Source organism: Microtus pennsylvanicus, chromosome 1 (genome assembly GCF_037038515.1).
Source record: "Microtus pennsylvanicus isolate mMicPen1 chromosome 1, mMicPen1.hap1, whole genome shotgun sequence".
Taxonomy (NCBI): domain Eukaryota; kingdom Metazoa; phylum Chordata; class Mammalia; order Rodentia; family Cricetidae; genus Microtus; species Microtus pennsylvanicus.
Window position 1 is genome coordinate 77,768,673 of NC_134579.1, and position 25,077 is coordinate 77,793,749.

The 25,077-nt window shown below is 50.6% G+C and overlaps 1 protein-coding gene across 2 annotated transcripts; it reads right to left on the reverse strand.

Annotated features, from left to right (window-relative positions):
• Positions 1-1,453: 1,453 nt before the first annotated feature.
• On the reverse strand, positions 1,454-23,320 carry Ypel1 (yippee like 1). Of its 2 annotated transcripts, XM_075970445.1 has the most exons (5): positions 23,138-23,275; positions 7,492-7,774; positions 3,764-3,807; positions 3,213-3,321; positions 1,454-1,656 (listed from the first exon to the last, which is right to left on the reverse strand). In XM_075970445.1, the coding sequence occupies exons 2-5, from the start codon at positions 7,696-7,698 to the stop codon at positions 1,567-1,569; spliced, it is 450 nt and encodes a 149-aa protein (XP_075826560.1). In that variant the 5' UTR covers positions 7,699-7,774; positions 23,138-23,275; the 3' UTR covers positions 1,454-1,566. The 2 variants fall into 2 exon arrangements, with proteins under 2 accessions (XP_075826560.1, XP_075826569.1); XM_075970454.1 differs by lacking the exon at positions 7,492-7,774 and having other exon boundaries at positions 23,138-23,320.
• Between the last annotated feature and the right edge of the window lie 1,757 nt (positions 23,321-25,077).

The window sequence follows — 25,077 nt, forward strand, 5'->3', positions numbered from 1 at the left end:
CTCCCAAGCCTCAGCTACCAAGTTCCCACTTGTAAGAGTATTGAAACTAGTGCTGTATCCACTGTGAGCAGACTGCTGACGAGTGTTCATTCTAGACAAGGATGGAGCCTGGGCCCTGCTAGATTTCACTCGGACTAGCTGCCTGTGTTCCATTTCACTGGTTACCTTACTGGTGGTGTAACCTTGCTTTGGGTCAACCTTGGTCTGGAGGGAACCATAGTCGGGGAGAAAGCAGCTTCGACCAGACCAGGCATAGAGGCTCACAGACTGTGCAAACATGTTTTCTACTACCCATTAGTCTGGAGGGAACCATAGTCGGGGAGAAAGCAGCTTCGACCAGGACCAGGCATAGCAGCTCACAGACCGTGCAAACATGTTTTCTACTGCACAGGCATTGTGTTACTAGGCTTTCGATCTTGGGCAAAGAGATGGTGCCAAAGTGTCAGCTTTGGAGTGAGCAGGGCGCTGTGCTGGCGCGAGGGTCTGAGTTTAGAAGGTTTGGGGCTGGGAGCCCAGAGGACTGGACGCTGCTCTTGGACTAAGAACCCCAGGCAGCAGCTGGGGCCGACCGCTTTTCCTGGCATGCTGCCTTCCCAGCTCTTGGGTGCTCAGCCTTCCTGGACCTTCTTCCTGCTCTTTTGCCCCTATGTTTGGTACAAAAAGTTGAACTGCAAAACTGATCTGGGAATGGTTCTGGCCTCTGCTAACTGGTCACTCCTGTAGATGCGTGGAGGATTATAGGTTGTGACTTAAAGTCTGTGAGACGCAGGGCTTGGGAAGTGGCCAGATCCCTCCCTGTCAGCTCAGGAGGTGATCCCAGGCAGGAAAGGCAGCTCCCACACTAAGATAACTCTTCCTTCATCATGGAAAGTCTCAAGTTCAGAAGTTTTCTGTGCTGGCTCTGGCCTCTGTATGCATAACTATTTCAAGTACATCCAGGGTATAGAGTGGACCCCAGCTGCTGTTCTGACAGGGACCAGCCCCACATACGAGCTGCTGTGCTGCTGTGGCACTGAGGGGGTCGCCTCAGTGGCCTGGGACAGAATGCTTAGCCACTAGACACCTGCTTTCTCCGTAAGGAGACAGGGATGTAGCTTTTAGCTTAAATAAAATCACTACAAGCTTTCTTCCTTAGCTTCTCTAAGATGTCACCAGTGGCTAGTTTCTGTTTTTGAAGCCATATGCTCTGCATGTAAGTCTGTTGGCTACTCTGGAAGACTCTTCAGAACGAGACCCTGCTTGTGTGCATTAGGGGCCTGGCTCTGGTGGAAACCCAGGCAGACTATGTGGAAGGCGTGCGGAGTTATTAACTAGGCAGGTGAGTCAGTGGTTGCTTAATTCTTTCTCTAGAATGTGAGAAGTTAGAAAAAGAATGCGAACTTCCAGAAACAACAGTGAACACGAAGGGGCTTGGATGGGGGCACCTTACCCAGTGAACAGTCTAGAGAGGCCTTCAGGTGGGCTGGCCTGTGAGGTTAAAGTTCCAGAAGTATTGTCACCAGAAGCTAGGTCTTCGTCACACTTAGCGTTGATAAAATGTATGCAGACAGGAGTGGGGGCTTCGCTCTATTCCCAGCCATTGTCTTTGATCATGTGGGCAAGTTCAATAATAAATTTTCCTTCTTTGTATTTCTGACTGCTCTCAAAGGCATGTTCCTTGAGGGGAAAGTAGAAAGAAGATTTCAGGACACACTCTGTTTCATTTTCTTGCTCTATTAACACTCTTGGTAAATGGGAGTTTGGAGCATCATCTACGCTCAGACGTTCTTTGAACTGTGCATTGACCTAGGCCCAGGAGGATCCATGGGTTGGTACACTTATGAGCAGTGTTAACACAGATCTGCTCCTGAGGCTGGGATGCAGCTCAGTACAGTTTGGTGTGCCTGTGTCTCTGGGCTCCATCCTCAGCACCACAGACACACTGCTCACTTGGCACTGATTGTAGGTGAGTGTTTCAGGAGACGTGAAGGAGAGTCATGAGAACAGTCAACAGCACACAGGTGAGGCTGGGTCGTGTGTGTGTGTGTGTAGGCCAGCTGTCCTGGAACTAGCTTTTCTACACCAGGACGGCCTTGAACTCAGAGATCTGCCTCAGCAAATTAAGCAGAGATTGGGGAGACACCGGACATCAGCCTCTGGCTTCCAGGTATATACATGGGAACATGCATGCAAAAGTGTGCACGTCACACACATACACGGGAATATACATACAAAAGACTACAGTGTCTCACACACATGGTAACATGCATGCAGAAGTGTGCATGTCACACATGGAAAATGCATACTGAAGTCTGCAACCAGCACACACATGGGAACATGCAAACAGAAGTGTGCAACCAGCACACACACAGGAACATGCATACAGAAGTGTACACTTTACACACACAGAACATGCATACAAAAGTGTGAATTTCACACACAGATGCAAACAAACCACAAACATGTCTCTGGAGTGCCAGGCAGGGTGCAACATCACAAGGTGGCTTCTATTAGGGGATAAGCTGAGGCAGAGGTAGACATTAAAGAGCTGACCAGAACATGTCCACAGAACCACAGCAGCCAAGTGGCTCTTGAGACTAAGGTGGCAGCAGACAGTGTCTGGCCTTTGCAGTAGAGGGGCGGTGTTCAGAGCCCCGGGTTGAAATTAAGGCAAAAGCCAACAGCGGCAAGCTTGTCAGCTTTGGTAGCCAATCAATTTATGCATGGAGAGAAGCTGGAGACAGGCAGGCTGGCAACCCTGAGAAAGCGGGGTCTTGGGAAGAGAACCTGGGGACTGTCACGCCCTTGTGCTCAACAGAGGCACACGGTGAGCTCCGTCCTGCACGGTTGGAAGGAACCGCTGGGAACCTGCAATCCTTGTGTTTGAGACAGGATCCTTTATCTCAGGAACTGATCCATGTGCCTCCAACCTCCTGAGTGCCCTCTGCCTGCGTGTGTGTGTGTGTGTGTGTGTGTGTGTGTGTGTGTGTGTGTGTGTGCCCGCTTGCTGTGGCACTCAAGTTGCAAGAGCTGGTTCTCTCTTCCTATCACGTGGATCCTGGGGTCAGACCCAGGCTGTTACCCACTGAGCCATGGCTCTGTGACATTTTATGAAGCTGTGGGGATAGAAGGCTTTGTGCATACCTCTGAAGCACTATGCGCTGAGCTACGTCCCCATGAGAACCCGCAGTGTCCGACCGATGTTACCATCCCTCTCAGGCCCAGGTACTCACGTATTTCCACCCGAGCGTAGTCTTGCAGTTCTCACAGTAGATGTCGGCCACTGCATGCAGCCCGGTCAGAAGGACCCTCTCCTCAGCAGGGCCGCAGCCCACATTCACCCTGCCAAGAAGCAAGGTGACTATGCTGGAGGTCCCCTTGCCCAGCCCCCTTTCCCTTCCCCCACATCAAGTGCATGAGAAGCAGAATCTCCACACCATCACAGGCGTTTCAGCGCCACCATCCCCACTTTCACAAGAGGGAATCCATTTTTTTCTTTATGGTATTGAGGATCAAACCTAGGGCCTCACAGGTGCTGAGCAAGCATTCTACTGAGCCACCCCCAACCCACCCAGGGCACCCTAACGGGTCAGGCTTGGAGGCTGAACTCTCAGGCACAAGGGTGCTTTCCAAAGCACAGATGCAGGGGCCCAGATTCCTCCAAGCTGATGAAGGCACTGACTGGCGCAGCTCAGTTACACAGCCCGCTCTCACTGAGCTGCCGAGGAAGCGCCAGACACACACGTGCGCGCGCACGCACGCACGAGCGACAACACGTACTTACACGGAGTTGAAGAGGTAGGCTCGCCCCTGGCTGCCCTGGAAGGACTGCAAAGAAGAAGAAGGTGTTAGCAGGGGGCAGGCAAGTCACCAGAAGCTCTGCTTTCTGGGCTGTTGGAGGAGCAGGTGCAGTCACTTAGCTCAGGCCAGCAGTCACCCCACAGTGCAGTTCCTGAAGTTATAAAGCTCAAGGCTGACACTGCTTCCCCGTTTTTTTTTGTTTGTTTGTTTTGTTTTTTTTTTGTTGGTTTGTTTTTTTCCCCCAACACAGGATGTCTCTGTGTAGCCCTGGCTGACCTGGAACTAGCTCTTGTAGACCAGGCTGGCCTCGAACTCAGAGACCCACCTGCCTCTGCCTCCTGAGGGCTGGGATTAAAGGTGTGCACCGACACCACCACCAGCACCAATTTCAAAAGACAATTCTGCATCTAGAAAGAGGTTGGAGTATCACCGTGCAATTGTCAAGGGCTGGACACTGGGACTACCTGCAGCCCCAGTTACAGAGACTTAGGTAGGAGAAATAGTTCAGCTTGGGATTCAAGGTTGGCTTGGGCAACAGTGAGAAGAGGAAGTCATAGCTAGTAGCTCTGGTAGGTCTGCCAGACTACAGGACTGCACCCTGGGGCTGTAAGGCAGGTCACAGATAAACATGCTCTTTTCTCATCTCTGTTTTAGTGTGTGTGTGTGTGTGTGTGTAAGGATGCACACCACGTGCATGAATGAGCCCTTGGAAGTCAGAAGAGGGTATCCAATCGTCTGGAACTGGAGTTGAAGGAAGTTGTGAGCTGCCATGCTGGCTGGTGCTGGGAACCCACCTGAGGCCTACAGAGGACTGAGCGTGTTGTAACTGCTGAGCCATCTCTCCAGCCCCCTTCTCACCCCTCCCAACACAGTCCTGACACCTCACTGTCTTCAGGTAGTAGAAGGCAAGGGGAAATTTCTGTATTTTTCCAGTATCATTAAAGAAAAAAAGTCATGGCCTGAGCTCAGCATGGCTGTCTGTAATTCCAGCCCTTAGGAGCAGAGGCAGGATGGCCACCATAGGTTAAGGCAAGCATGGCTCACATTCTGAGTTCCAAGCTAGCCAGGGCTACGTGGCTGGACCCTGTCTCAGAAAAACAGAAAACAAAGTTACATCCTGTGCCTGTAGCTCAGCTACTTGGGAGGCTGAGTCATGGGATATTAAGGCCCAGCACAGTGAAGTCCACCTACGGGGGGGGGGGGGGCGGACACGGACACACGGGACAACGGGACCGGGGACCGCGGACTGAAGAGATGGTTTGGCAGTTAAGAGCACATAACTGCTCTTGCAGGGGACCTGAGCTGGGTTCCCAGCACCCACTTGGGCTGCTCGCAACCCTGCAGCTCCAGCTCCAGGGGATCCAATACTTCTGACCTCTGAGGACACCATACTCAGATGTACCACATTCCCAAACAGACACACATTTAAGTCTGGAAAGATGTTAAAAGCCAAGCATGGGCCGGGCGGTGGTGGCGCACACCTTTAATCCCAGCACTTGGGAGGCAGAGGCAGGCGGATCTCTGTGAGTTCGAGACCAGCCTGGTCTACAAGAGCTAGTTCCAGGACAGGCTCCAAAATCACAGAGAAACCCTGTCTCGAAAAACCAAAAAAAAAAAAAAAAAAAAGCCAAGCATGGGCCTGGAGAGATGGCACAGCAGTTAAGAGCACTTGTAGAGGGACTGGGTTTGAATCCCAACACCCAAATGGTAGCTCACAACCATCTGTAACTCCAGTCTCGGGATTCAATGCCCTTTCTGACCCTCAGCTGGCACCAGGCAAAACACTCATCCTTGTAATACCTTTAAAGACAAGCCAGGCAGTGGTAGTGCACACCTTTAATCCCAGCACTCGGGAGGGCTACAAGAGCTAGTTCTAGGACAGCCAGGACTACACAAAGAAACCCTGTTTCAACCCCCTCCCCCTCAAAAAAAAGTTGAGCACGACTGCTTGCTCCTGTGACCTTGGTGCTGGGAGGAGACAAGTGGGCGGTCCCTGGGGTGTGGGATCTGAGAGCTACGGGCTGTCTCACGATACTGGGCTCTACACAAGGACTCTGCCACTGAGCTAAGTCACAGCCCACCCAGATAGGTTTTGATTTTAAAATACAGATTTCAGTCTAGTGGTCAATGTCTTTAATCCCACTTGGGAGACAAAGCAGCAGGTGAATCTGAATTTGAGGCCAGCCTGATCTACAGAGTGAATTCCAGGACAGTCAGGGATACACAGAGAAAAATAAATAAATAAAATATAGATTTCAGGCTTATCCATATATATCCATATATATATGTATATATACACACACATTTATTTCAGGAATATCTCCTAAAGCGGTTTTCTAGGACCAAGAATATTATTCTGTGCTCCTTTTCAGTTTAGCCAACCCTCATCCTAGACTCTGACACACCCCTCAGCCTTAAACTCTTTCCAAGTCCTCTGCTTTCCACAGGCTTTCCTCCGTGTCAGAGTTTATGGGGGGCATGTGGAGAGCGATGCTTCAGGGGACAGTTCCTGCAGCACAAGTCATCTGAGGTGAACGGAAACATGAGCACACCCGAGAGTCAACAGTGCAGAAGGGTCAGCTGTGCTGGCTCACACCTTTAATCCCAGCACGCGGGAGACAGAGGCAGGCCGGTCTCTGAGTTCAAGGCCAGCCTGGGCTGCAGCGTGACAGCATCTTTTCTTCAAAAGGAGGCAACTTGTTAAATGACAAATACGGACTGGTGACCTCGCATGGAGGTGGCTCTAGTTCCCAACCTGCTGGAATCTGTTCTCACAGTGCGCCCTCAGCTTCACGAAGCCCTAAGCAGAGAGACCATTCGAGAGAGTGTGCCAGGGCTGTGACGGCCAGGCGAGGGAACCATGAGGAAGGAAATTAGGTCACCACGGGCAGACCTCGGGGGTTACTGGAATACTGGTCCCTTCCTCTTTGCTTTCCACCCTCCTCTGCTCCGTGCTCCAACCGCGGGAGGGGCACCTGGCCTTGCACAGAAATCTCTGAAATCGGGCTGGAGAGATGGCTCAGAGGTTAAGAGCATTGTCTGCTCTTCCAAAGGTCCTGAGTTCAATTCCCAGCAACCACATGGTGGCTCACAACCATCTGTAATGGGGTCTGGTGCCTTCTTCTGGTCTTCAGGCATACATACAGACAGAATATTGTATACATAATAAATAAATAAATATTTAAAAAAAAAGGAAATCTCTGAAATCATCAACAGGTACATTTTTTCTTGATTAGCTGATTTTCTAGGTATCTTGTTACAGGGTCACGAGACTCAAGTCACCCTCCCCATCACTAGCTCATGAAGGTTTCAGACCTCTTGGCAGTCTGTGCAACTTTAAGAATTTCATGTGTGGCATCTTCCAACTTGAAATGCATATGTGATGCATTGGTAAGTTTTGTGTCCCTTCCCAGGACGGCTATGCCCGGCATGCTGCAGAAAAATGGCCTGTGGTGTCTGACTCTCACTGCTGGCTCAAGTGACAGATTGTGGTAAACAGCAGTTGTCACCAAGTCACCAAAGCCATGTCCTTCCCAACCAGTTCTGCCGGTTACCTTATGGCTTTTTTTTTCCCCTTTTGAGGCAGGGTCTCACTTTGTAGGCCAGGCTGGCCTTGAACTCACAGAGACCATCTTGCCTCTGGCTCCCCAGTGCTGGGATTAAAGGTGTGTGCAAGCCTTGTTCCCTCAGTTTTGGATCCAGATCACTTGCCTTGGAGATGAGCTCATCATGATTGGCCAGATGGGCTCTGCAGTGGATACAGCTGTAAGTTCTGTGACAGTGTGGCAGATAAGCTTGGAAAGTTTTAGACTTGGTCATTTTCACCATGTCTGCTGGGCGCTCGTCCCTCAGCTCCGGGCCAGCACTGGAGGACCTAGGGCTCTGTCCGACTCTCTGACAGAAGAAACACTGGAACATACACGCAAGAGCCGTTGCTGGTCTGTAGGGCGTGTGGTGGTGTCCACACACTGGGGCAAGAGAAAACCAGTGCGACCTGCAAATAAATCAGACGGTGAGGAGGGGCGTTAGGGCTCAGGTGATGGGAGCAGGGAGCAGGGAGCAGGCCTAGACGCTAAAGCTCTTTCTCAAGGCCAGGGTCTTATGCATAGGGAGCACAAGCTGGTTGCTAGGCTGCATCCTCTGCTCAACATCTATTTTGTCTTGAGGTTTTGCTTTTTTCAGGCAGGGTCTCTCTGTAGCCCAGGCTGCCTCAGTCTCGTCTGAGAGCCAAGTCTTTACACGTCCAGCTGATGTCGCGAGCCCGCTGTTTGAGAAGCGAAGGCAGGCACGTTGTGTCTGCACAACACAGCTGGGGGAGTTGGCTGCAATGTGCCAAGTAACTCTGGTTTTAACTTGACAGTATGGTCACTGCCAGTTCTTTGTACAGGTGGATGTGCAGTGTATGCATGTGCATGTCTGGAGGGGACACATGTGCTGGGGATCAGCCATTCTCCCCCTCGTCTGAAGAAACCTACCACTGTGTGTGTGTGTGTGTGTGCGCATATGTGCACGTGTACATGAGGTCGGTTCTCTCCTTCCACTGTGCTTCTAAGGACTCAATGCGGGTTGTCATGACTGTGTGGCAAGTGCTTTTAGTTGCCAAGTCAGCTTAGGGACTCAGGTTCGGCTGGCAGCTCTGGGGATCCTTTCTCTGCCTCCCCAATACCATATCCAGCTTTTCATGTGAGCTCTAGGGTTTGAGCTCAGGCCTTCACACTTGGGCAACAAGCCGTTATCTGTACAGCCATCTCCCTGGATTCTCTTCTGGTCTGACCTGTGCGTCCTCTTCACGCCTTACCCAGAGCCCCTTCCTCGCGCGCCCATTGTAATGGCTAATATTAACTCACGGAGCACATTTCCCACACTATTTTAAATATCTGTACATGTACAGGTTTCAGAATGGCTCAGAAAAGCCGAGTTGCAGAATTCAGAAGCAGAGAACTCATAGGCAGAAAGAAAGGTCTGGCCTGGCAAGGCAGTGCACACCTTTAATCCCAGCACTCAGGAGTCAGAAGCAGGAGGATCTTGAGTTTGAGGCCAGCCTGGTCTACAGACTGAGCTCCAGGGCAGTGAGGGCTACTTAGTGACACCCTGTCGTGAAAAACAAAGAGAAAAGTCTATAGGGACCAGATCAGCCTTAGAATCGTGGGTGTAGTAGACCTGTCCAGGTGAAAGCTTGTCACAGGTAGGTCTGGCTTACAGGCTGTGCCAGTCACCAGAGGCAGGAGAGACTTGCACTGGACCTGGGGCTCTGGGGTCCTTGAGGTGTGCACCAAGTGACCAAAGGAGTCAGCGTGCCTGCCACACCCCTGCCTCCAGGGTTCCTTTTCTATGGCCACAAGTAGGTTCCACAGGTCTGGTGTTGCTGGTATGTTGTTGGTCTGTTCACTGGTCATGGTTTATTCGTACAAACAAAAGCTATCGGTCTGCACCTCCCGCGGTGCTGGCAGACGCCGCAGTCAGGCGGAGTGGCTGAGGTCCGGAGTGTTGACGAAGCACACAACACAGGAGCCTGGAGCAGGCCCGTTGCTCTCCATCTCAGCTTAGTGACAAGTGGTGAGCGAGCTGCTTTGTTCTTATCTTTGACTTTTTTGATCGAAACAAAACTCCAAGACTCCAGAACTGCCTCGCGTTGCCTGTTTTTTTTTTTTAATTTATTTATTTATTATGTGTACAACATTCTGCTTCCCACACACCAGAAGAGGGCACCAGATCTCATAGATGGTTGTGAGCCACCATGTGGTTGCTGGGAATTGAACTCAGGACCTCTGGAAGAGCAGACAGTGTTCTTAACCTCTGAGCCATCTCTCCAGCCCTCGTGTTGCCTGTTTTATATTGCTCCTCACACCCGACCTTGCTCCCTCTCCCCCTCAGTCCGTCAGTTCTAGCCACCAGAGCTTAGCCACGGGGTGGTCTGAGGGGCCATCGATGCCCTTTATTTACTCTGATGACTGAGTCCTAAGTAGCTTCCAGTCGGACCAGGGCCCTTTTCCCGGGTTTCATGGACTTTCTCATTTCGGTAGCAACTAGCCGGTGCCCTGCAGACACAGAGAGCTATTTTACATATAAATAATAGAAAGTGGGGAGAAAAACACTGTTTGACTCTGGGACTCATGAAGCATCAGCCAGGGCTCCTGAGTGACAGATCTCAGCAGTGCCACAGCCATGAGTGACAGACTGAACATTGCTAACAGTGACTGAATAATCCTTTTTCTTTCTTTCTTTTCTTTTCTTTTTTTTTTTTTGAGACAGGGTTTCTCTGTAGCTTTGGAGTCTGTCCTAGAACTCTCTCTGTAGACCAGGCTGGTCTCGAACTCACAGAGATCTGCCTGCCTATGCCTCCTGAGTGCTGGGGCTAAAGACGTGTGCCACCACTGCCTGGCGACATTATTACTTGCCCGTTAAGGAAAACAGCTCCCCAGACTAGCCAGATGCTGTGTTGCTTCTGCACAGCACTGGAGATGGGAGTCAGGGCCTTGCACATGCTAAGCCAGTGAGCTCCCCTGAGCTGACTTGTATTCCCAGTAATTTTGGGGTGTGTGCATGTGTGTTTATGTGTACGTGAATGTTCATGTGTATGGGTGTGTGTATATCGAGAGCAGAGGTCAATCAACTGTGTATGTCTTTCTTCAGGAGCCACCCAACTGTTTGTTTTGTCTTAGGTTTATTTTTATTTTATGTGCATGAATGTTTGCCTGCATGTATGTCTGTACACTATGTGCATGCAGTGCCTGTGGCTGCCAGAAGAGGGCGTTGGGTCCTTTGGAACTGAAGTTACAAATGGCTGTGAGCTGCCATATCAGCCGTATCAGTGCTGGGAATCGAGCCCAGGTCCTTTGCGAAGCGCAGTCTACACCCCTCCTAGTTGGATTTCAGTACAGTTGTGTGTATGTTGCATGTGTATGAGCGTAGGCATACACAGGTCATGACACATGAAGATGCCATAGGACAACTTTTAGGAGCTGGTTTTCTCCTTCCGTCATGTCACTGTGGGGTCTCTTGTTCCTGCCACTGCAGATTCCACTGTAGCAGTGCTGCAGCTGAAGTGTGATCCATCTGGCTTTCCGTAGGTTCCAGAGACTGACTCAGATTTGCAGGCTTGCACAGCAAAAGTTTTCAGCTGCTGAGCCATCTCACCAGCCCTCCGTGTTTGAAATAGGGTCCCTCAGCGGCCTGGAACTGCCAATCAGGCTAAGCTGGATGGCTGGCAAGCGCAGGGATCTGTGGGTCTCTGTGTCTCTGGTGTGGGGATAGCAGCGTGTGTCCCATGCCATGGACTCTTAAGACTGGAACGTGAGAATCCAGAATCCACAGCTGCTCAGGCCACAGCACCTGCAGCAGCCCCTTCTCCTCTCCCAGGCACCAACAGGCACTGACTCACCTAAGTCTCAGGTCTACATCACAGGACATGGACAGCCACCCATGCAGCCCCCACCCTGCCTGCGACTCAGAGCAACAGGCTGCAGGGTCTATCCTCAGAGAGCTACGCGGCCTACTTCTACCACAGGGGCCTGATTCCTCTCGGAGCCCTCCTCCCCCACGCTGTCTGCTCTTGGGTCTGGCACTCTGGAGTTCCCACCATTCAGTTTTCTACCTACAGTACTGATAACCTTTCCAGTAAACTCCTCACGTCCAGCAGTCCAGCCAATGCTCTTCATGCTGAGTCCCCTTGAGCCTACACCCAAGACCTTTCGCTCCCTGACATTTCCCCTTGAGCGCTGAGTCTTCCTCATGTTGGCCTCAAGCTCGTCAGCCTTTTGCCTCAGCATCCTGAGTACTGGCTGAGATTTCAGGTGTGCAGTTTGCAGTCCCAGTTTCCAGATGGGTCTTTTAAAAAATGCAAAGGAACTGTCAAGAGGTTCAGCGAGTAAGAGTGGGAATGAGGTCGTCAGGGTGGGCCTGACAGAGGAGACTCCTCTTAAACCTGCGGCCCACACTGCGGCAGTCAAAGCCACCAGGGGAGACAGGTGTTGGCAAGCTGACGCAAGACCTCAGCAGAAACCAACCCTGTGGACTCCACCTTTCCTGCAGCCTCCGGCACCACCAGGGTTCGCGCTTCCACAGACGATGCATGCAATGGGTCTTGGAGGCAGGAGAGCATCTAAAGCTCCCCCGGCTGTCTCCCGTCCCGGGCCTATCCAAAACCACTGGGTGACTGTGCCCTTCCACAGTGCCCCATCTCGACACCACCTCGTTTGGTCTTGGTGTTTCTGTCATGGCAGCTGTGTCCTGTGTATGGATGGCCCCAAGGGATGCCACTGTGCCGTACAAGCTGTGCTCTGGGTGCAACGTCATGGCCACATGGCTGCTTGTGTTCTTTCGGGCGACTGCCACAAGTGCTCACGGTGGCTGTGGGTTCGCAGCAGCCCTCAGGCTGGTCAGTGCGTAGTGGCCCCACGGATGGCTTGTCTTTGGTAGACAACAGGTGTGTCACTGGTCAGCTCTGGGAGCGGAGGGGTCAGGACATATCCTGTCTGCCAATACGGCCACATCTGAGTATCTTCCCATGTCACAGGTATAAGACAGCATGGGGCTGGGGCTTTCATTTGCTTCCAGCTGGCCACTCACACAGGAGACATGAGATACAGTCTCGTCTGCGACACTGTTCTCCAGGGGCTCCACTTTCACGGGGTGCCATTCACTTCCATTACAGCTGTATTTATACAAGCGTCTATAACATTCTAAGACAGCCTGCATGGGGTCCCCTCAGACTCATAGGCTGGTGACCTCCGCATGGAGTGCTGGGTTCCCAGTGCAGCATATGCACCTGGCCCCACATCACTGAGTCTTAGAGATGATGGAGGCAGGGAACTGGCTAGGTTCACAGAAAACATTGTTATCTTCGGTGACCTTGGGCTAACAGGTCACTCCTGTGTCTGCCTTCTCTTGGCCTTGAAGCTGTTGATTTCTTCTCCCGCCTCTTTTCCTGACAGTGGTTGATGCTCTGTCCATGTGCTGGAACATGGCCCATTGTGGGACCCAAAACAGATCACAGACATGTCACTGTCTCCCGGAGAGAGAGAGGCTCTGGGACAACTGTGTTTGCCCTGTCTGGTCTGCCAAAGCAGAGAGCACAGCCCTGGAACCATGGAAACCGTAGTAGTTGTTTCTGGCTTACTGAGACAGAAACAACTTCATGTGGTTCATCCCAGCTCACAGTTTCTGAGGGATTTCAGTTCTTTGTGACAGGAAGGGCATGATGGTAGAGCAACTCCTGTCTGCTGTGGGAGTCTGTGCACCAGGAAGCAGAAAGAACAAGCCAAAACAAGAAGACACTACCTTCAAAGGCCTACCCTAATCACCTGCCTCCTCCAGGTAGACCCTACAACTTTCCAAAGATCAACACTAGCTGGGGGCCAGGTGAACCTGTGGGGGACTCTGAGATGCAAACCAACATCCAAATGCCGTCATTGCTTCAAAATCAAACCCAGTGGTTCTGGTAGAGCGGAGCTCCTGCGTAGGTCCTCTCACGGCCTCCTTTTTGTCAGGTACACTACGGACATTTGCAGTGTGCTGCTGCGTAGGTCCCCTCACGGCCTCCTTTTTGTCAGGTACACTACGGACATTTGCAGTGTGCTGCTGCGTAGGTCCCCTCACGGCCTCCTTTTTGTCAGGTACACTACGGACGTTTGCAGTGTGCTGCTGCGTAGGTCCCCTCACGGCCTCCTTTCTGTCAGGTACACTACGGACATTTGCAGTGTGCTGCTGCGTAGGTCCCCTCACGGCCTCCTTTTTGTCAGGTACACTACGGACGTTTGCGCAGTGTGATGCTGACTGCTGCATCTCACCAAGGCATGCACACTGTGAACTCTGGAAACAGACGAGTGTGTGTGTCATATACATGTATGTATGTCATATAAATGTGTGTGTATATGTGTGGGCATGCAGTAATGAGCTTCAAGTTCTCCAAAAGAAAAATCTCACTAGACTAAATCAAAGTCTGTCAATAAACTGAAAATCTGTCAGCATATTGCTGGAAAGACGGCTCAGTCAGTGATGTGCTTTTGCCCTTTACTTTGAAGCAAGAGGGCTCGATTTCAGAGCCCCAACACCCATGGTGCAACGTAATGCCCAGGCATGGTGGTACAGTTCAATGGCAGACCCTGTTTCAGAGCAATGACTAGAAGGCCAGGTGTGGTGGCGCATGCTCTTAATTTCAGCACTTGGGAGGCAGAGGCAGGAGGATCACTGCGAATTTGAGGCCAAGGCTGATACACAGAGAAACGCTGTCTGGAGAGTAGTGTCTGGGTGTGCAAAGGGTGGGGTCTGGTTCCCAGCACCTATGTCAGCAGGCTCAGAACTGCCTCCAACTCCAGCTCCAGAGGACCCAGCCCCTCTGGCTTCTGCAGGCACTGGCCACAAGCACATACTCATAATGGCCTTCAGGGCACTGGCTGTTCTTCCAGAAGTCCTGAGTTTAATTCCCAGGAACCACATAGTGGGGTCTGGTGCCCTCTTCTGGCCTGCAGGTGTACATGCAGACAGAGCACTCATACTTTAAAAGAGTAAATGAAAAAGAGATAGTTTAATCTATCAAAAGTCAACTTGCACTAGCAGCTGTGGCGCACACCTTTAATCCCAGAACTCAGGAGGCAGGTGGGTCTCTGTGAGTTAAAGGCCAGCCTGGTCTACAGAATGAGTTCCAGAATAGGCAGGCTACACAGAGAAACCCTGTCCAAAAGTAAAGAAAACAAAAAGAAAAAAGAAAAGTTCCCATCTCAAACTACGATCTATCACATTTGGACCAATCTTCCCATGGAGAGGTATTAAAAAATGATAACCAAATAAAGCAGTTAAAAAAAATTTTTGTTGTTGTTGAATCTAGCCTTTAATGGCATCTTTCTAGCTCTCTCTCACACACACACAAAACGGGCTTTCTATTTAGTTCAAGTTGGCTTTCAACACACTGTCCATCTCTTGTGTACCTGGGATTTCTGGTGCACCGCTACATCCCACCTGGGCCGTTTCCTCAAAGCAACAATGTGAGGCTAAAACAGGATGACCCCATCGTGCACAGCGGAAGCCGGAAGTCTCTGCTGAGCATGGCGGTTGTTTTGCCCTGAAAGCATCTGGCAGCACCACGGGGACAGTAACCATAGCACAGCCCCCGATTCCACCAGTCAGAAGGCTTCAGGAATTCCCAATAGATGGGTTTTTGCAACAAGGCCCTAAGGCACCTGGCAAGGGCAGGTGCAAGCACATAGCTGGTTTGGAGAAAGTCTATGTTTTCCAGTCCCGAGATCCCCACCGGAAGAACAACATGGCCATGAGCTGGCCAGACGGCTCAGTGGGAAAAGGGACTTGTCACCAGGCATGGTAACTTGAGAGGATCACCCGCATCCTCGTGGTGGTTGGAGGGAACCAGTTCCCCCCGAAGCGGCCCCCTGACCTCCATTTGTATACTGTGGCACACCCCAATTCAATAACAAATGTAATCTTAAAAATCAGAAGAGCACAGTAAAAAAATAACCAGGTGGGCTGAGGTATGGCGCAGCGTGGCAGAATACTTGTCTAACAGCCAGGTCTACCCCCATCAAAAAAAAAAAAAGGCTCTCAGGAGGACAAAGCACCAGTACCAGGGACAGATGAGACTCGACACCATAGACACAGGGAAGGACTTCTTGCTCCGTTACAGAGATACACGATTAACAAATGAGGGGAAATGACCTTGCAGATTTAGGAGTTATTATAAATAGCACTAGAAATAAACACCATTAATCCAGTGGGGATTGACAGGAATAAGATGAAGAGAGAATCAGAACTGAAGATTAGTCAGAGAAATGATTGATGAAGGAGTTTCCACGAAGCAACACTAGACTTAAGTGTCTGGGCTATAGTCCAAGCAGGAGAAACAAAGATAAAACCGTGACTAGACATAGAACAAGGGAAGGGGGGTATCTGATGCTCAGAGGTGCTTCCACAGTAAACTGAAACCCAGACAGTACTCAGGAAGGGTCAACTTTGGAAAGAGCCAGGTGTGGTGGCCCGCGCAGTTAATCCCAGCACTTGGAGGCAGAGGCAGATCTGAGCTGGAGGCCAGCCTGGTCTATAGAGTGAGTTCCAGGACAGCCTTACACAAAGAAACCCTGTCTCAAAAACAACCCTCCCCCCAAAACCAAACAAACCACAAAAACCAAAACAACCGTAAAGATTTCCATCAGCTGTTATCCTGAGCTCTCCATGCAGGGAGGGGCTCCAACCCAGTATCCCCCAGAACAGAACCAATTCACTTCTATAAAGAATAGGTATACGCTCACATCTGTAGTTTCAGCATCTTGAGGGTTAAAGCAGGAGGATTCTGAGTTCTGGGCCAGCCTGCACTACCCAGCAAAACCCTGTCCTCCCAACCACCCTCTAACAAAAACAAAAGAATTGGCGAAATGACACTGTTACACAATTTAAAGGTTCTTACTGTAGTAAAACATCACTAAAGGAAGTTCAAAGATACGGCTCTAGACAAGAAGGCAACTCTACGTAGAGTTGCCTTACTCATACTCAAAACTACAAGTAGACAATAAAACGGGCTGTGTGGACAATGTGTAGAGTCCAAAAAGACCCAACTGCAGCAGATGACAGCAGTCAGGGGAAAGCTCAAGTGGAAAGTGTCTAGAGCCCTGGAATTTTCCCACAAGGATAGTAGTGTTTAATTACAGGTGTGTTTTCTGAGAAATGTGAGGTCAGAGGAGAATTTCATTACTAGGTGTCCTCGTGCATACGAGAAAGATGGTCTTGAGGGAGTCAACATCTATGTGGCCCACTGGTAGGCAAACTGTCATTATAAACTAACTTTGAATCTGATAAAGTAAGGATAAATCTGGAAGTATCTGATGAAATTTCTATAAGAATAAAAATGAAGCTGGGCGGTGGTGGCGCACACCTTTAATCCCAGCACTCGGGAGGCAGAGGCAGGCGGATCTGTGAGTTTGGAGCCAGCCTGGTCTACAAGAGCTAGTTCCAAGAAAGGCTCCAAAGCTACAGAGAAACCCTGTCTCGAAAAACCAAAAATAAATAAAAAAATAAAAATTAAAAAATTAAAAAAAAATAAAAATGGCGGGCGGTGGTGGTGCATGCCTTTAATCCCAGCACTTGGGAGGCAGAGGCAGGCGGATCTCTGTGAGTTCAAGGCCAGCCTGGTCTACAAGAGCTAGTTCCAGGACAGGAACCAAAAGCTACGGAGAAACCCTGTCTCGAAAACCCCCCCCCACAAAAAAAAATAAAAATGAAGTGTGTAACTCCCAAATCCAGTAAGAGAAACAGAGGAATGATGTAAAAACTGGTCTGTTTGGAAGCACACAAGGGAGGAGAGAAAAGAAATAATGAAAGGAACAGAGGAACTGAGGCCTCTGGCTTCTGTGGGTCCCTGCATTCGTGTGTACACACACAGACAAACAGGCAAGGAAAACTCAGCTTCTGCAGGGTTGCTGGGTGGCTGGGCACAGCATGGACAAGCCAGGGCTGTCACCAGAGTCATGCTTGACTCAGCCTCTGTGGATTCCAGCAAGTGACCTCATTTACACAGATTCAATGTGTCCTTAGCCCTGTTTAGCTTGGGTCCAGGCTTTGACTTAAATACTTCAGGCAGGGGCTGGAGAGATGGTACAGTGATTAGGAACACTTGGCACTCATGCAGAGGACCTGGGTTCAGTTTCCAGAGCCTACATCAAGCAGCTCATCACTCACTGCCTATAACTCGTTCCAGGGGATCTGATGCCCTCTTCTGGTGTCTGCGGGTACTGCACACAAATAGTGCACATAAAGACAGGCGCATGCGCGCGCACACACACATAAATAAAAAAAAGTAAACAGGCATGCATTCACAACTTTAAGAGGCTGCAAATTCTTGAGCAGCTGAACCATGCCAACACCCTGATGAGGAGTGCTGTGCACAGCCCACCGTCGGGCAAGAGCACTGTGAAACTTTGTTTCTCCCGGTCCACAATGCACACTCACCTTATTTGGAGACTGGTGGTCAGTTTTTATGTCAACTTGATTCATGTTAGGATGTCTGGGATCCTCACCTGAATTGTTGCCCACATCAGATAGGCTATGCTCGTGTCTCTGAGAGGTTCTTAGACTGATGACCAAAGTGTAAGGGCCCAGCCCACCCTAGGCAGGTAGGTCTAAGCTATATACAAGACCTAGCTAAGAACTGGAGAGATGCCTCGGTAGTTATGATCACTGGCTGCTCTCGCAGAGGACCTGGTTTCATGGCAGCTCACAACTGTCTGCAACTTCAGTTTGAGGGATCTGACATCTTCTTCTGGCCTCCACAGAAGCTACACACATGTGCACAGACAAACACACAGGCAAAACACCCATACACCCATACATATATACACACACACACACACAAATAGAAATAAATAGATAAAAGCTAGCTGGGCATTGGCCAGCAAAAACATCTTCAGTAGTTCCTGGCTCGACCTCCCACGATGATGGAGTAGCACCTGGAAGTGTCAGATGAAGACACCCTTTTCCTTCCTAAACTATTTTGGTTGTGGTGTTTATCAGAACAGAAAGCAGAGAAACTATGGTAGAGGCCTTCACCATGTGGCCCTGCTCTCGAGATGTCCTTACTTGAAGCAGTCATGAAAGGTTAATGACCCTCAAGCCTCAGGTGACCCGAGAAGCTCCCACAGGGAAGCTGACCTGACTGATGGCACCTGTGGAAGCTTCTGGTCACGAGACCCCACACCAAACCCGCTGGTGTCTACCGCTTCCAGACTGCAGGGGACTGATGCAGATGGACTCTTCCATCCCCAAGGTTCCTGTCCCATCCTATAAAACCCCAAGCGGTCTCCACTTCTGTAGAGATGGCAGCCCTCACTGTTCTGGTTAAAGGAACAGTTCTGCTTCTGCAGGTGCCTGGCTGCCTTCTTTATTTCCGTGTTGCCGCCATCAGTCCCTCTCTAACAGTCTGTGTCACAGTCCCCAGAGCAGCTCCTAGATTCCCTTCAAGGAGCCGTGCATGCAAACTTCAGGTCATCTCAGCAGCTCTGATCCTCGACAGCAGCAGGCAGACAGCAGCCATCCCTGACCTGGTGGCTGTGTGTCAGTCTAACTGGCTTTCAGTCAGAAGCTACAGTGGGAAACACTGCAAGACCCAATGAGCAATTAGGAGCCACTGTGAAGTAACTAGAAAGCAAATGCGAGCTGTCGGCCAGGTAAGTCGGGACCAGGTAAGTCAGGACCAGGTCAGGAAAGTCACGGGAAGGGCACTGGAGCCTGAGTGTGACGGAACCGCCTCCACAACAGACACTGCTTTTTGTTTTTCTGGTTGTTGTTCTTTTTTTTTTCTCCTTCTCCTTAGCAAACCAGTATGTGGGGTTCCAGAAGTTTCTCATCTAAAATAAGCACATACCATTATTTTAGGAGTCTGTGGATCGGGCCCATGTCCATATGGTGTAATCAGCGCACCGTGGAAGACGCAGACTAAGGGGGAGAGCGGAGCGCAGCGGCTCTTGATGCCCGACGGTACGAAGTGTGGAGCCACGGTGCCCTCCAGCTGGCCACACTCCCCCTCCTCTCGCTCTCAAGGCCTCACAATGGAGCTGTGACTGCCCTGGAACTTGCTATACAGACCTAGAACTCACAGGGCTCTGCCTGCCTCCACCTTCCAAGGGCTGGGAGTAATGGCATGCTCCACCACCTGCCCCACCTTTACCTGTGCCCAGCTTCTCCACAGCATTCCTTTAACAGGCTCTCACCCGCCACTGACAAGCAGGTGAGCTTGGGCTAGTCTATAATTTTACTTGGAAGACTCAGACAGGAAGACCAGCTGAACCCAAGAATGTGAAGCCAGCATGGGAAACACAGTGAGGCCTCCTCCGGGGGAGGAGTTTCATCCAGAACATTCCTAGGTGTATGTCCCTGAGCTGGAGTGGTCAATCGAAGATCGAAGGAGTTTACATTTGCGAAACAACTGGATAAAAGCAGTCACAATATTCCCTTGTAATAACGAAAAATTAGGATACACCTCAAGCTGGAGAGTCTGTTAATGCCCTCATGTAAACAGACACTGCCAAGATGGGCTGGAGGCTGTGGTGAGCAAGGGCCTTGTCAGTCTGTACCTTTGTGCTTGCACCACAGGGGTGGTCAGAGGACAACTTTGAGGTGGTTCCCTCCATCCACTATGTGTCACAGGGGCCAGACTCAGGTGCTGAGGGTTGACAACAGGTGTCTTCACTGGCCCTGCACCTGGATATTTTATATTTTGATGCCGAGCATATAAATTGAGTATTCAGGTGCCCAATACCTACACCCAGGCTCGGAAAGATCCCGAAAGAGTCAAAGAGCCACAGTGTCGCTAGGGCTGGCCTCTGGTGGTAGCTACTTGTTTCCTCATGTCCTTTCTTTCCCCACTTGAATCACGGGATGAGACGCTTTCTCCCATACTTCAGGCACCTGGGGACAGTGGTCCCAAGACAAAATGCCCTGTGCCTGCTGTGGATGCCACCTCCTACTCTCTCGGGACCCTCAGGGGATCTGGCACCTCCACACCAATGTTCGAGCACTTCTTCCCTCAACCCCTCGTCTTCCCCCTCTTTCTGCCATGGCCGGGCACAATGCCTACTCTCGGTGTTGTGCAGTCTAGTCTAAGATCCCACAGCACATCCTTCTGCTGCAGTAACGTAGCTCTGCACAGCTCGGGCCTAAGACACAAGCCAGCAGAAAGCTGCCTGCTTTCCTCGACTAGCGCATTGGCTGTGAAGATGGCTGGTGAGCAGAAATACAGCCGGGAATTTTAAAGTTTGCCTTTTAGTTCCATGCACGCACATCTGACAGAAAAGTCGGGGGTATCAGACCCCTGGGAGCCGGAGTTACAGCTGTCTGTGAGCTGCCTCATGTGGGTGCTAGGAATCAAACGTGGGTTCTCTACAAGAGCAGTGTGCACTCTTAACACGAAGCCATTCCTCAAGTCCTTTCTTTCGTTGTTTTTACACAGGGCTTCACGCAGCTCAGGCTGGCCTAAAACTCCATATGTCCGTGTGCAGCCAAGGAATATCTTGAATTCTTCATTTCCTGCCACCAGGCCTGGCTAAACTTTTGTTTTTGTTTTTAAAGACAGAATCTTGCTATGTAGCCTTGCTGGCCTAGAACTCACAGACATCCCTGTCTTTGCTTCGCTGAGTGCTGGGATGGAAGGCGCGCACCACCATGCCTGGCTAAACGACTTTATTTACTCACATGCTAAATAAAACAGAATCAAACGTTCAAGGATTTTCCACTTCACGTATTGTATGCCTGCTGATGGTCTATAGGACCCAGGCATTGAGTTATAAAAGGAGGTTATCATCCCCTGGGGACAAAACTGATCTGTCTGATTCTATCTCATACTGCCTTCCCCAGAATCCTTAGCTCTCCACCCACTCAGGATTTTCTCTCATCTGTACCCGAATCCTCTGCTAAATCCCGTCCCACTTGCCTGGTATAAGACTGGCCTGTGAAGGAGCGACTCCTTTATAGTCTAAACTCCCTGTGCCTTTTCAGCCCTCCACTGAGACCACCCAGTCTGGCATCCTCCACCCCTGCTTGGTGACTGGAGACAGATGTCAGAGCAGCAGCAGCGTGGACACACATTTACCAGCTTTGGTTCTTTAACATGCAAAGACGACCTGAGATTTAAAGAACAGACCCTTCTCAGTTATTCGGTTTGACCAAATGCACCACAGTAAGGGACGTGAACTGGGTGAGGGTTTGGTGGGACCACCAGAGCTGAGCTGGAAACTTTTGTTTTGTTTTCAAGACAGGGTTTCTCTATGTAGCCCTGGCTGTTCTGGAATTCCTTCTGTAGATCAGGCCTTGAACTCAGAGATCCTCCTGCCTCTGCCTCCCACGTGCTGGGATTAAAGGCTGAGTACCTCCGGGCCCCAGCAGCTGGAAACGTTTGATTGGCGTGTTCAGCAGGGATGGAACCACGGGTTTTACACGTGCTCGGCACATGTTTAACCACTGAGCCCCACCCACAGCTCTTCTGTAATATTTATGTCATTCTAAAGTTACTCTAAAATAAGTTTATTTACAGAACTGGAGCTGTGGGTAGAATAAGTGACGGAGAGCAGCTGCCTGGAATGCATGAGGCCCTGAACCAAAACAACAACACAGACTATTACTCAGATTGGCCACTGGTGTGGTGGACTACACGCCTGTGGTAGGGCAGGAATTTGCTCTCACCCCTAAGAAGACATGGTAACCACACAGGGTGCTGGCCAGGAACGCAAGACCTAGAGATCCTGGGAGCAGCAATCCTCCCACACGCCTCCCAGTCTTTTAAGAGCTCACAGACAATGGCTGGAGAGATGGCTCAGTACTTTAGAGCACTCGCTACTCTTGTGGACAACCCGGACAGGATTCCCAGCATTCCCATGGTGGCTCACAACCAACTGGAACTTAAGCTCTAGGGGATCCGATATCCTCTTCTGGCTTCTTTGGCACCAGGTACACACATGGCGAACTTACATGCATGCAGGCAAAACATACATAAATACATATGAACGTATTTATTCATATCCCACTACCCACGCACGTACACCCACAGGACCAGCTTGTGGTCACAGAACAGCTCCTGGGGAGGGGGAAGCAGGGACTCAGCAAACTTTGTTAGCACATTTACTAGGACACAGCACAGGTGACGATGGGTGAGGGTGGACTGCTCAGAAGGTCCTGGAAAGGCTCCTCAGACGAGGTGAGCCTCGCCTTGACACCTGCGAGGGGCAGGTGCGCTCAATCAGATTAAGACATCAGATTAAGGTAAGTACATTTCGGATATCCAAAAGAAGGCAACTGAATCAGAAAGAGCTTTGAATGGAAAATGGTATTTTCAACGTCTATTATCTATCCAAAACAAAATTCCGCCGCCTTTCCGCTCTGGAGCTCAGCACCTGATTTGGACGTCAAAGATGAGCTTTTATGTAGGTATTGAGGAGAAAATACCTTATTTAGTTGCTACTATTGGCAATCTGCATTAATAAAGCCTAGAGCCACAAGTGGTAAACAATGAGGACGATTCCTCTTAGTTATTGTTGTACATGCAACTTGAAAATGCCACCCCTTATTTAACATTTCTTTATTGGAGGTATCTTCTGTATTCATTTCCTTTCCCATTTTTTTTAAGGTAGGGTAAAAACAATAGGAGGGTGGCCTAAAAAAAAAAAAATCAAAAGACTGGGGTTTTGCGTTGTCTTCCAAAACGTAATGAACCAGATACCAACACGCCGGAAAAACAGAACAAAAAGTCAACGCGTCCTCCGCGCTCCCGCCCCGCCAGCCGGCGCCCAACAGGTGCTTCCCCGCCCTCCCGGAGCCGCCGACCGTCGGGTCGCCGCAGAGCACCCGCCGGGGGCCCGTCCGTACTCACGGCCGCTCGGCGGTCCGCGGCCCCGTCCGCAGCGCCCATCCGGCCCAGGCTCGGTCGGCGCGGGCTCGGCTTTCAGGCGGTCCCGGCGTGGCCCGGGACGCGTTCTGGCCGTTGGCGCCCTAGCCCGGCGCGAGGCATCTTCCTGCCGCCGCCCCGCGGGCCGCCTGCCCTTTGTTTTGGAGCGGTGGCCCGGCCCAGCCGCCATAAACGGCCTCGGAACGCCGCGCTGGCCAATCGGTGCCCGCGCCCCGCCCCCGCCGCCCCGCGCGTCCCCGCCCCTCGCCCTGCCCCACGCGCCCACCCGCGTTTCTTAGCGCCCCGGGGACTAGGTTGGAGCCGCCTGCCTCGGCGGAGATCGTGGGGGTCTCGAGGGGCGGAGTCTGGCGAGGGACCCCTGAGCCCCGAATCCGAGGCGACCGAGCAAGTGGCTGGGCGGTGGGCAGGTCCGGGTCCTGGGTCCACAGGTTTGCGCCTCAGGCTGCAGGCAGGAGGACCGCTGCAACTGGGTCCCCGGAGTGCGAGCTTCTTCGCTTTCTCCTTCCCGACCACCCTCTCTCAAGTCTCCAAGTCACACTGAGAGCCTCCAGATCTCCGTGGACTTGAACTGTGGAACCTCCAGATCAGAACTCCTGCCTACAACACAGGGAGACGATATCCACTTTTCATGTCCACATTTGCGCCTCTTCCATATGCCTGTTATTTTTTTCTTGGTCTCTTTAGATTGATTTTTTTAAAAAAGCACACTGCTGAGGGTGGGTGTACACATTTTAATTCGTCTTAGCGCCCTCTAGAGTGTTAGGATTTATTGTGTTGAGAATGCCCCTAATTGATTAGATTGCGGCTTTTGTTGCCAATTACCCATGAGTTGCCATTTAGCGACTCTCAAGTGATTGATTACTCTCTTCCATATTCTTCCTAACTGAAAGATGGAATTTGATATCGTGTGTGTAGTTCAAGATGGCCTCAACTATGCAACCGAAGGATGATCTTGAACTTGACTCCTAAAACTTATTATTGAGTGAATAAGCGTGCGCAAGCGCACTTAGCATGCAGTGGAGGACAGAGAACAGCTCTGCTTCTCTCCCACCATGTGGGTCCTGTGGTTTGAACTCACATTACCAGGCTTGGCAGAAAGTGCCTTTACCCAGTGAACCATCAGGCTGGCCCTTTTATTTGTAAAGGATTTAATCTAACTTTTTAAGGTTTATTTTTGTTTCTATGTATGCGGATGTGTTAACATATTCCACACACACAGGTATCTGTGGAGGTCAGAAGAGGGCATCAAATATTCAGGAGCTGGAATTACAGGTGGCTTTGAATCACCCAACGAGGTTGGGTGTGTGAACAAGCGTGCGTGTGTGTTTGTGTGCGTGCGTGTATGCTTGTGTGTGTGTAAGACACAGAGACACGGACCTATTGTGTTTAAGAGATGCGTGGACGAGTATGGGGGTGGTTATTTGTGGGAGCAAGGGTACACCACTGAAGACTGATTCTGTTAGACATGATGGGGCTCACCTTTAATCCTAGCAAAGACAGGTGGATCTCTGTGATTCTCTGAGTTCCACCTAAATATGGAACTCCATATTTACATAGCAAGACCCTGTACCCAAAGAGGAAAAAAAGAAAAAGATTTTAAAAGGTAAGAGCTTTGGCTCGGGGTTGAGAGCCCTCGTTGCTCTTGCAGGACTGGAGTTTGTTCCCAGCACCCACATCACAACTCAGTTCTAGGGGATCCAACACCTTCTTCTGGCCTCTGTGGTCATCTGCATACATGCAGACACAGAGACATACATTTAAAACTATACGATAAATCTTTAAAAACAGAAAAAGATTTGATATCCCTAGCAACCGCAAACACACACACGCACGCACACACACACGCCTGTGAGTGAATGTGATCAGCTCCACCTTGCGCTGGGTTCCTCAGTACAGCAGCCACA